Here is a 12,126-nt window from a genome sequence, read left to right on the forward strand (position 1 = left end):
AAAAAGAAGTATAAGTGAATAAAATTGGAGTTGGAAATTTGACATCATTAAAAGCCAAATAGGGATGGGGATTATTGATTCAACTTTTTTCCTTGCATTTCCTATCATTTCTGAATTAATGTTATTTATTTTTCCGAACCCTAGAAGATCTTGAGAGCATTATTGGAGCACATCCCAAGCATATATGTGGATGTAATATATAAGTGACGAACCTAAATGATATATTTAAATCGTACTGTTATTATTGTAGTCCAACATAATGGTGTTTTTGTTAGGACCACACATGTGGACGTAATGTATGTGTGACCAACATAAATGGAATCATTTTATTTTGAGGTATCATAAATGAATTTTTGCATTTTGTGGTTTCAATAATGAATTTTCTCATTTTAGGGTTTCGCTAATGAATTTCGCATTTTAGGGTTTCGCCAATAAATTTCGCATTTAGGGATTTCGTCAATGAATTTTTCGCATTTTGGGGCTTCACATAAATTAATGCATTTTGAGGTTTCCCTAATGAGTTTTTGAATTTTGGGGTTTCGTCAATAAATTTTCACATTTTGGGGTTTCGTGAATGATTTTCACATTTTGGGTATCAAAAATGAATTGTCGAATTTTGGGGTTACGTTAATGAATTTTCGCATTTTGGGGTTTCGTCAATGAACTTTCACATTTTGGGGTGTTACAAATTAATTTTCATAGTTTGGTGTTTCGCTAATGAATTTTTGCGTTATGTGATTTCAAGATTATGAATTTTTCACATTTTAGGATTTTGCTATTGAATTGTTGCATTTTGGGGTTTCGTCAATGAATATTCATATTTTGAGCTTTAGTCATGAATTGTCGCATTTTGAAGTTTCACAAATGAATTTTCACATTTTAGGGTTTCATGAATGAATTATCGCGTTTTAGGGTTTCATGAATGAATTTTCGCAATGGGACTTCACATGAATTTTAGCATTTTGTGGTTTCAAGAATGAATTTTAGCATTTTCGGGTTTCGTGAATGAATTTTCTCATTTTAGGGTTTTGCTAATTAATTGTAGCATTTTGAGGTTTCATCAATGAATTTTCACATTTTGAGGTTTTGTCTAAGATTTTTTTGCATTTTGAGGTTTCGTTAATGAGTTTTTCGCATTTTGGGGCATACAAAGGAATTTTCGTATTTCATGGTGTCAAGAATGAATTTTTTCATTTTGTGATTCTAAGAATGAATTTTCGCATTTCGTGGTTTCGTCAATGAGTTTTGCATTTTAAGGTTTCACTAGGTCAAAATGCAAAAATTCATTCTTGAAACCACGAAATGTGAAAATTCATTATCGAAACCTTCAAATGCACAAATTCATTAACAAAACCCTAAAACGAAAAAATTCATTCATGAAATCCTAAAATGCAAAAAAGCTTTGACGAAACGCCAAAATGCCAAAATTCATTCTTAAAACCATGAAATGCGATTTATTAGTGAAACCTTAAAATGCGAAAATTTATTTGCGAAAATTCATTAACAAAACCCCAAAAATAAGAGAATTCATTTTTATTTTTATTTTTAAACAAAAAAAAGAAGAGAGAATTCATTAATGAAAATGATTTTAAACAACCACAAATGTTTTGATAGTTGATACCACATTTTCATTTTTCAAATGTTTTCTAGGATTCGTGTAGCCTAATCCTTCGGTCGATATGTTGGAAAAACATAAAAATAAAAATAAAAGGGGATATTCGTGGAAAGACCATTCCAATGCAAGACAAGAGAACGGAAAAGGAAAAAAAAAAATTCATAAATTCATAATTCAAGGCCACCAATTGTAGTGTGGCTACTGACTGCAGGACTCGTTATTTGTTATTTTGAACAACACCAATAAAGCATAGAATAATGAGTCTCTCTCTCTATTCACAATCTGCAGTTTCATTCAACAGAGTTAAATTCAAATGACTTTAATTTACAATCAAATTAGAACATCAAGAAAAATTATACAGATATTTCAATTTTAAGACGTTCTTTATAAAGAAAAGGATTCATAATCTTCATATTTAACCACCAAAAGAGTGTTATAAAAAAAAAAATCAAGAATGTAAAATACACCAGATAAGTTGCATTCATGTGAAAAATGAAATCAAACTTCAACTGCAACAGCCTCCAGCTTGAGAGGAAGAGCCATCTCTGCCTCCTGATGGTCCCGGAATTCCACCATATCCAACTTTTATGCCATAAGACTGCAAACAAGACCAAGATTTGAGAATAAAGCCCATACGGCTCTCATTCATTCAATACTACAAATTGTTTACTTTGTATCTGAATATTCGCCGGAAGGAATTTCTTGTTCATTTTGACTTTATTGTGGTATTGTCTATTTATTGCAGGTCCAATCAGTAGTGGTTTAATGTACGGGTAACTATACAAAGAGAATGACATGATAGGTATAAGGTAATAATTAGTGATGGTGGAACAATTTCAAATATTTTCAGAGTCAATACTTCGAAACATGAGTCCAACCCAGCCTCATCTCTGTATTAGTACAGAGATTTCAACAGATACTCTATATATTTCAAGTGTGAGCTTACCCATTACATTTCAGACTGCTCTAAATTCTAAGCAAGGATAATTAGCAATCATATAAGAAATTTACTCTGCAATCAGTCAGTACAAGATGCATTCACATAATGGCTCCATGGACCACACAGTCGATCATTATCCTAGACATTCACAAAATGCTCCATTCAAGCAGATTGTGAGATTTTTTTTACATGTTTTACTAAAATGCCGACTAAAAGGTTAGGAGGACATGTAAGGAAGAATACAAAAAGAAAGAAAGCTAACCTCATTTGACACATCAAAAACTCCATCTTGAATCTTCTTGTATATGGTTGCAGCAGTTTTTATAAATGCCTGAACGAAAAATAACTAGTATTAATAAAGGCAAAATCAAACATCACAAAGGGATTGGGTTTTCTTAACAAAACAGTGTCCATCAAAAAGGCAATCTATTGTCACCTCCTCAACATTCTGAGCAGTTTTAGCAGAGGCCTCCATAAAGATCAGTCCATGCTCCTTTGCAAACTGTTCCCCTTCCTCTGTACTCACAGCCCGTCTGTGAGCAAGATCACACTTATTACCAATTAACATTATTGTCATGTTTGCATTTGCATGTTGCCTCGCGTCCTCTAACCAGCTAGCCAAGTGATTAAAAGTTTCCCTCCTAAGAGTAAAAACAATGAACTATTGTCATCAACAGTGCCTTGACATGCCGCATAAATATAATAAATGTATATATGTTAAATCAAGCAAGCTGTGTAATGCTCTTTAACTAGACTTGTACATCGATGTAGTAGATTACTGGGATCTGGCTTGGGTTTGTACTTTTCCATTGCATTAGGCAATACTGCAAAAGCCTTATTATGCCTAACCCCACTGGATTGAGGAATTATGAGATGTGTGAATTGTGATAGAAACACCTACTCCGAATGCAATTGAGTAGTATCAAAATATACACTCGTAGAACCTTGTAATGGATCAATGCAGAAACAATGACATTTTACTCAAAAAACCACAGGACCATTATTGAATATGACACAATAGTCTCCCTCAGTAATATCTACCACATGGCGGTAAAAACAAAGTGTAATAGTGTACAACAATAGAGCAACAAACAATCGGATGTACTATCTTAAAAAAGAAAGAATTATCGTAGTTGATAGATACGTTTGTGCTGTGTCCAAGACTCCAAGACAATTGAGAATGAGATTAGAATTGAAACTATACCTGGTGATGTCATACACAAGCAACGCACCGGCAGCCCCTCTGTAGTAGGACCGTGTAATGGATCTGAAAGACTCTTGGCCCGCCTGATATATTATTATTATTATTGCATATTTGCATATTTGCAAACAAAATTGTGAACAGAAAAGCTTTAACAAATTCATAGCAATTAAGCATATATTCCATAAAATTAACATTAAACCAGGAGTGAATTTACAAACCGTGTCCCAAATTTGGAGCTTGATTGGTTTGTTGTCGATGGTGATCATCCTGGCTCCGAACTCAACACCAATGGTTAAATCGTGCACTGGCTGGAACCTCTTGTCGGTAAACTGAAGAAGAAGACATGATTTTCCAACTCCTGCACAACACAACACAACAAATTAGTTATTAATTAATTACTCGGAAAAGGAAACAAAAATCCAAAACAGAAATTTAGCAAATCGCAAATCAAAGCAAGGATATAAAGAAGTTGATCACGTTGTCGATTACGATTACGATTACGAAGGAATAATAAATAAATCTAAGCAATTAGAATTACGAAGTACCAGTATCGCCGATGATGATGTACTTGAATAAATACGCGTAAGACATTCTTCCCTCACTTAAGTCTTATCTATAAACAAAAACAAGTTTGAGTGAGATAGATCTTTCTCTCGGCTGGGCGGACTAGTTGGAATGATGTATGATGCCAAGTAGTCAGTAATTTCAATTGAATTCTGATTCCAATAGAAAATACAACTTGGTTTTGTTTGTGTGTATTTTTACAGGAACAGGAGATCGACAAGGGAGAAGAAACCGAAACAAGAGAGGAGAGGAGAGGAAAGGGAGGTCAGACGGACAGAGCAAGACCAAAAGCAAAACAGTTTGCAGCGAAGCAATGCGTCTTCTATACACTTCCGCTCTCCGTCCTCGCTGTCATTTCCTCCTTCACGTACATCACCCACTGATTTAGGCCCCAACTCAAAAAAACATAAAAAACCATTACCCCGTCAGTTGGTCCAAATTGGTCCTATTTGGGCCGTCACTCATTTCATGGCCCATTCGCTTCTTTTAATATATATATATATATATATATATATATATATATATATATATATATATATATACACAAACCATAGTTTAAACTAAAATGTGGAGGATTTCTCATACACACGCACAACTAATGTCATGAGATTGACCTCTGATATGCAAGTCCAGACCCTTTTTTACTATGTCTAATTGATCTTTTTGGTAGGTAGGTTTGGGAGTGTTATTGACAGCATTAAATGACGTTTGCAAATAACCAGTACTAGTATTTATAGTTGTTGATGCGAAAAAGTGGTTTATCCACGTGGCTCGCCCAACTTAGTGATATGATGTCTTCGGAAGGGAGTTAGTCTTCGGAAGATCGAGGTCCTGCAAAAGGACACGTTCGGGAAGACCTTGGGGTACCGGTGTGGTACCGGCCGAAGGCTCTCCGATGCTTAAGTAAGTACGGATTTAGTAAAGATTAGACTACAGATCAAGCGGTAGCGTACCGTTTTGTGATTCTGTCCCCCCTTTTGGGAATAGGGTTATCCTTATATAGGCCTTGGGAGGCGTACTTATATCCATTTTTCCGATGTGGGACTGCAGGGGCTGATCGTGAGCATGACACGTGTCCCAGGTCAAAAGTAGCAAGATGTATAGGATTCGGTAGGGTACATGCCGAAGGGCGGGCAGTGGTGCTGACTCCGTCCACGTGTTAGGCGGTCATTGGTCGTTAAATTATGGTATAAACAGTAGTCCCCCAAGTTCTCTGCCGAAGGTTCTTCGGAAGGGAATTTGGTTCTCAGTAGCCGATTCGTAGGTGCCCTGCCGTTCGGCAAGTTCGTTTGGGGGAGGTTCCCTTGGGACCCGATGGGTCGCCGATGCTCAGAGGGGAGAGGGCAGAGACGCCTCGTTTCCCGCGCCTGGCGCGTGGATGCGCTTCGTCTTCTGCGCTGGGCGTGCAGAGACGCTTCGTCTTCTGTACCCGGCGTGCAGCCCACATCACCACCCATTGAGCGACACGTGGCAGACGACGTGACGCCTGACGGCTGCCATTATGAGCCGTTTGGGTTCCCGAGAAATACCGTTGCAGCCATCTCCCTATAAATTGAGGCCGTTCCGGGTGCAACACTCACTTTGCGTTTGAGAGTTGAAGCGAGAGCTCTGCGTAGGCGATTTCCGAAGAGTGTTTACGACAAACAAGGCGATTTTCGCACGAGTTTTCGGCAACCAAGGCGATTTCCGAAGCGCGTGGACGGCAGTCAGAGCGATTTTCTGAGGAGTCCTCGGCAATTAAAGCTTGAACAACACCCAAGGTAAGATACCGTTCGGTATCCTCACTCTCCTTTAATTCTCGTATTTCGTGCATGCCTTCTAGTATAGGCCTCGCCGATTGTCCTAGGAGCTTTCCTCCGGTAGTCTAGAGGACTATAGGTAGTGGCTTAGGCGTCGGTAGGGTAGTTTACAACACATCCACCTTAGCCTTCGTTTCCTTTCCTTTTTGTAGATGTCTGCTAGCGAGTCTTCCTTCGGCAGTGAGCCCAACGCATTCGATGAAGAGTTATCATCGGGCTGGGACACATCTAGTCCGTCTGTAAGCTTCGACGCCGAGGGTCAGGAGGACACCGATGTGGAAATTATCGGTGAGGAGGCGATCTCCGTTCCTACCCATGGTGTCGGTAAGGGGCTGATGACGGGGCAGCCGTTCCCTATAGCTGCAGTGTATAAGGATGGTACCCACGTTGGGCCGTTTGATGACCAGCCCGTGGCCTCCACTTCTGGCCGTGGTGAGGATACTGCCGGTCCTTCTCGACCGAGGGTAACCATCGTCCACCGAGGGCCGCCTAGGGTACCGGTGGGGATCCCTCAGAGGGCTTTGTTCGGGGTCGACTACCTGGAGCCGAACAAGCTTACCGAACGGGAGCTCCAAAGGATTAGGGCCGAATACCACATTCCTGACTCGGTGAAAATGAGGATCCCGAGTCCGACCGAGTCCCTCAGCGACCCCGGAGATGGCGAGGTCGCCTTCTTTACCGATATGATGGTGCAAGGAGTCAGGCTGCCGTTGCAGCCTGCCGTCCAGAAGGTTCTTGCCCAGATCGGGTACGCCCCGGGCCAATACAATCCCAACTTCTGGGTGGCTCTGATGGGGGTGATAACGGCATTTGGGATTGCCGGGGAGGGGGAGCCCTCCTACGAACAGTTCTCCCACCTCTACAGCGTCACCAAGTCAAAGAGTGCCGATCATGGTGGCTGGGTTCAGGCGAACTGCCTGAAGGCTTCCGAGCGGGGGCACTTTATCAGCTCGGTGCCGACTTCCCAGAAGTCGTGGAGGAATCGGCGAGTGCTACTCTCCGGAGATTGGGAATCGCCGTCGGGAGTGCGCCCGCTGTTCCCAGTGCCCACGACTTTCCAAACCGCCGGTAGGGTTCCTAGTTGCAGATCGGTAGGCAGTCTGGCTTTTCCTCTTTATCTTATACTGATTATTATTGTTTTTTTTTTTTTTGGACAGGCAAGCTCAAGCAGCCGACTCCTACCCAAGGCGAGATTCGACAGATCGACAGGGTACGGCTGAAGGTACCCGCTGCCGAGCGAGGGTATCCGCGTTTCCTCTTCACCGATAATCTCATCAGAGCTAGGCTTGTCGACCCTGCCGAGAGTGAGTATACATGCTTCTACGTTTTGTATGTTTTTCTTTCGTTTGTGCATACCGACTAACAGGTTGTCCTTGACCAGTGACGGACGCAAGGATGGCTGCCGAGGCCAAGAAGATGAACGAATCTTCGAGGCGGCGCTTGATGATGGGCCTCGAGAAGAAGAAGAAGAAACAACTCGAGGCCCCTGCCGTTCGGCAAGAGACGGACCCGGAGGACGTTGTCCTCTCGGAGCGTCTGCGGCAGTTGGCCTCTGAGCCCGCTGTCAGGCCGACTGCCGAGGTGGAGGCGCCGAGGCTGTCGGCTGCCGACGCAGCGGCTTCAAGGGCGGCAGGTAAGCGACCGATGACGGTCGATTTGGAGGCTTCGCCAGTTTCCAAACGGAGCCGTCCTTCGGAGGCTCCAAGGGCCGTCTTTGCAGCGGAGGACGAGGACGGGCCTACCGAGGCCGTCACCATCGCCTGTCCCTCGAAGACAGTGTAATTTGTCAACCACATGATCCTCGGATCCCAAATGGAGCTGCCAGAGGTTGACGAGTTGCCGAAGAAGCTTCTTCGGGAGCAGGCTGGCCGTGCCTTCCGATTGCAGGCAGCGGTAAGAATCTCACTTTCGGCCTTGCCATCCCTTCTTTTTTACCGATGTAGGCTTTCTGACTGTTTTATTTGTGTGCAGGCGTCCATGGAGATGTGGCTCTGCGCCAAGCGAGCCATCTCCGCTGCTGAAAAGGCGAAGAGGGCTTACGATGACGGCAGGGCTAAAGTTGCCGAAGCTGGCAAGGCTATTCAGGCCCACGCCCAGCTACTAAGGGAGAAAGAGGCTGCCGAACGGCGGGCCCTTGCTTCGGAAGCGATGGCGGGCGAGGCGCGGGCAGAGCTGGAGGCTGTGCGGGCGGCTCTGGAGGCAGCGCGCGGCAGCTCGTGATGCCGAGGCCGTTTCTGAGGCCATACAGGACGCCATGCAAGAGTCCGAGCGGAACAAAGCTGCGGAGGTAGAGGCTGCCGTGCAAACGGCAATCCAGGGATATCGTTCGTCGGGGGAGTTCGCTGCCCTGCTGGACGGGGAAGTCGGCTCCGAGATGGTGGGTATGTTGTACCGATTCAAACGGTACAACCCTGGCCAGAAGCTGAACCTCAACTTCGCCGCCGATCCCCCTCCCCTTCCCGAAGGAATTACTGAAGAGATGATCGAAGAATACGAAGGGGAGGACGCCGCCGAGGCTCCTGGGACTGCCGACGCCGCCGCCGGTGACGAAGCCGCTGCCTGAGGGCTTGTATCTGCACCTTTGTAATAGCTTAGTTTTTATTTTCTGTTTGTTCAGAACACATTGGTGCCGAGGGCACCGCTTAATTTTATCATAAGTTTTTATTCAATTGCCAAGTGTTTGTTTATTTATATCATATGATAATTGCCGTGGGCTAATTGCCGATTGAATTTTCTTACTACCGTAGGTTAATAAGAAGTCAAAAGCCAAGTCCCAAAGGGTTCTGTAGTGTAAAAATTTGAAGTCATTCGGTGCCGTAGGCTAGTACAGAATGTCGTAGGACGTTAACATTTAATTGCCGTGGGCAAAAGATAATTACAGGGAGGCTAAAATAATAGTGCCGAGGGCTTTCTATTAATTCCAGTAGAACAAATACATCGAGTAATTACAGTCCCGACCTGCCGTAGGCTAGGTCACTTGTAGTAGTACTTGAGGTGTTCTACGTTCCAAGGATGGCCGAGGGCCTTGCCGTTGGAGCCTCGCAATCGGTAGGTTCCCGAGCGAAGGATGCCGATGATTTCATAAGGTCCTTCCCAGGAAGGTCCGAGGGTTCCTTCCGTGGTATCCTTCGTTGCAAGCGATACCTTGCGCATGACCCAGTCCCCGATTCGGAAAGAGCGGGGTCGGACCCTAGAGTCGTAATACCGAGACACCCGCTGCTTGTAGGCTTCATTCCGAAGGTTGGCCTGTGCTCGGTGTTCCTCGAGCAGGTCAAGGCTAAGAGACATTGCCTCCTCGTTCTGCTTTGGCGCGAAGGTTTCCGTTCGGTAGGAAGGCTCGCCGATTTCCACAGGCACCACCGCTTCCGAACCAAAGGCCAAGGAAAAAGGGGTTTCTCCTGTGGACGTTCGGTAGGACGTCCGAATGGCCCAAAGTGCCTCTGGAAGCTTTTCCGGCCAGGCTCCTTTGGCCTTGTCTAGCTGCCGTTTCAGTAGTTTCTTCACTATTTTGTTTATTGCTTCAACCTGACCGTTCGACTGGGGATGGGCAGGCGATGCGAAAAACAAGTTGATCTTCAAACGGGTGCAAAATTGCCGGAAGAGTTCCGAATCAAATTGCCTGCCGTTATCGGTGATGATTGCATACGGGATACCGAATCGGCAGCAAATGTGAGTCCAGACGAAATCTTCAATCTTTGCTGCCGTTATGGTTGCAAGAGGTTCGGCTTCAACCCATTTGGTGAAGTAGTCAACGGCAACCACTGCATATTTTACCTGCCCCTTGCCTTGCGGCATTGGGCCAATCAGGTCCAGTCCCCATTGCGCGAAAGGCCAAGGACTTATAATCGGTGTGAGAGGTTCAGCAGGGATATGTGGCACGTTACCGAAGCGTTGGCATTTGTCGCACTTCCTCACCAGTGTATTGGCGTCCTGATGCATGGTTGGCCAAAAGTATCCCTGCCGAAAGACTTTGTAGGCGAGGGATCGGGACCCGGAATGGTCGCCACATACACCGTTGTGAATTTCCCGAAGGACATAGTCCCCATGTTCTGCCGTGAGACATTTCAGATACGGGGTGGTGTAGCCACGTTTGTAGAGTACATCGTTGATGACTGTGTATCTTGCTGATCGGTATTTCAGCTTCCGGGCCTGGGCTTTATCCTCAGGAAGGGTGCCGTTCGTCAGGTATAAGTAGATGGGAGACATCCATGTATCCTCATACCGTACGGCACACGCTTCGGAGGTTACCGTGCTCGGTTGGGCAAGGATCTCCACTGGTACCTTTCTTCCGACTTTGTCGTTTATCGCCGAAGCGAGTCTTGCCAAAGCATCGGCATGGCTGTTTTCGCCTCTGGGGATCTGTTTGATCTCGTATGCTTGGAAACTTCGGAGTAGCTGATGGGCGGTTGAAAGGTAGGCGTGCATGGAGGCATCCTTGGCGGCGAAGTCTGCCGTTACCTGGTTCACAATGAGCTGGGAGTCGCTGTGAATTCGGACTTGCTTTGCATTCATGCTCTTGGCTAACCGAAGGCCGGCCAAGAGTGCCTCATATTCCGCTTCGTTGTTGGAGGTCCGGAAGTCGAATCGGAGGGCGTACTCGATCTTCAGTCCGTCCGGTGTCGTCAGTACCAAGCCTGCTCCGCACCCTTGCTGGTTTGCCGAGCCGTCGACGTGCAAACCCCATATGGGAGTTGTGGTGTCAAACCGTTCGGTGTCCATTGCGTCCGGCAGAGCGATCCCGGTAACTGCCTCGGGCGTCGGCTGTGCCGTTGATGGGGTGAGCTCGGAGATGAAATCGGCAACAGCCTGGCCTTTTTCGGCTGGCCTCGGGACGAACTGTATGTCGAATTCCCCGAGTTCGATTGCCCATTTGATCAATCGGCCAGAAATTTCTGGTTTCTGGAGCACTTGCCGGAGCGGTTGGTTGGTCAAGACTTTGATTCCATGCGCCTGGAAGTACGGCCGAAGTCTTCGTGCCGAGACAACAAGGGCTAGAGCCAGCTGCTCTAGTGGGGGATACCGAAGTTCCGCACTTTGGAGTGCCTTGCTGACATAGAAAATTGGTAGTTCTGCCTTCTCCGGTTTTCGAATTAATACAGAGCTGACGGCAGTTCCTGATACCGAAAGGTATAGGTAGAGAATTTCTCCAGGCAGCGGTTTTGACAACAGGGGGGCTTTGCTCATGTAGTTCTTCAGGGCTTGAAATGCGTTATCGCATTCGGCAGTCCATGTGATATCCCGTTTGCCCCCTTTCAAGGCTTTGAAGAACGGTACACATTTATCGGTAGCCTTCGATATGAAGCGGGTCAGGGCGGCCACGCGTCCGGTAAGGCTCTGGATGTCCTTCATCGTCCTCGGCCTCTCCATATCGATAATTGCCTTTATTTTTTCGGGATTTGCTTCGATACCCCTCTGACTGATCATGAATCCGAGGAATTTCCCGGAAGATACACCGAAGGCGCATTTCTTCGGGTTCAGTCTCATCCGGTAATTTTTCAGTATGCCGAACATGATCGATAAGTTCTGCAGGTGGTCTTCGGCGGTTCTGCTTTTTACCAGCATGTCGTCAACGTAAACCTCCATGATGTTGCCGATGTAACCGGCGAAGATTTTGTTGACGAGCCTTTGATAAGTTGCCCCAGCGTTCTTCAAGCCGAACGGCATGACATTATAGCAGTACAGCCCTTTGTCCGTTATGAAGCGGTGTGTTCGCTATCGGGAGGGTGCATGAATATCTGATTGTAGCCGGAATAGGCATCCATAAAGCTCAGCAGTTCGTGGCCAGCAGTGGCGTCCACGAGCTGGTCTATCCGTGGTAACGGAAAGCTGTCCTTCGGGCAAGCCTTGTTCAGGTCGGTATAGTCTTGGCACATTCGCCACCCGCCCGTGGACTTTCTTACCATGACGGAATTTGCCAACCATACCGGATACGTTGCCTCCCGGATGAAGCCGATGGTCTGAAGTTTTTCAACTTCGGTGCGCATCGCCTCATACCGTTCGGCGT

The 12,126-nt window shown here is 45.7% G+C and overlaps 2 protein-coding genes across 2 annotated transcripts; both read right to left on the bottom strand.

Annotated features, from left to right (window-relative positions):
- Window positions 1-1,858: 1,858 nt before the first annotated feature.
- LOC117625962 (ras-related protein RABB1c) lies at window positions 1,859-4,686 on the bottom strand. Its single transcript, XM_034357569.1, has 6 exons — window positions 4,305-4,686; window positions 3,978-4,117; window positions 3,760-3,842; window positions 2,992-3,196; window positions 2,818-2,886; window positions 1,859-2,213 (listed from the first exon to the last, which is right to left on the bottom strand). Exons 1-6 carry the CDS (start codon window positions 4,348-4,350, stop codon window positions 2,121-2,123), a joined length of 636 nt encoding a protein of 211 aa, XP_034213460.1. The 5' UTR covers window positions 4,351-4,686; the 3' UTR covers window positions 1,859-2,120.
- A 4,409-nt stretch (window positions 4,687-9,095) lies between these two features.
- Window positions 9,096-11,786, bottom strand: LOC117624092. Its single transcript, XM_034355222.1, has 2 exons — window positions 9,897-11,786; window positions 9,096-9,695 (listed from the first exon to the last, which is right to left on the bottom strand). Exons 1-2 carry the CDS (start codon window positions 11,784-11,786, stop codon window positions 9,096-9,098), a joined length of 2,490 nt encoding a protein of 829 aa, XP_034211113.1.
- Window positions 11,787-12,126: the final 340 nt, after the last annotated feature.

This window comes from Prunus dulcis, chromosome 4 (genome assembly GCF_902201215.1).
Source record: "Prunus dulcis chromosome 4, ALMONDv2, whole genome shotgun sequence".
In the NCBI taxonomy this organism is placed as follows: Eukaryota; Viridiplantae; Streptophyta; class Magnoliopsida; order Rosales; family Rosaceae; genus Prunus; species Prunus dulcis.

Bases quoted from the DNA above. Each gene is read 5' to 3' on its own strand.
- LOC117625962 (XM_034357569.1), bottom strand. From the start codon at position 4,350: ATGTCTTACGCGTATTTATTCAAGTACATCATCATCGGCGATACTG. The intron at 3,197-3,759 runs GTATAGTTTCAA...TTTTACTCTTAG, and splicing joins CTTGTGTATGACATCACCAG to GAGGGAAACTTTTAATCACT. The intron at 2,887-2,991 runs GTGACAATAGAT...TTTTTCGTTCAG, and splicing joins CTGCTCAGAATGTTGAGGAG to GCATTTATAAAAACTGCTGC.
- LOC117624092 (XM_034355222.1), bottom strand. From the start codon at position 11,786: ATGCCGTTCGGCTTGAAGAACGCTGGGGCAACTTATCAAAGGCTCGTC. The intron at 9,696-9,896 runs GTAAAATATGCA...ACCCGTTTGAAG, and splicing joins TGCCGCAAGGCAAGGGGCAG to ATCAACTTGTTTTTCGCATC.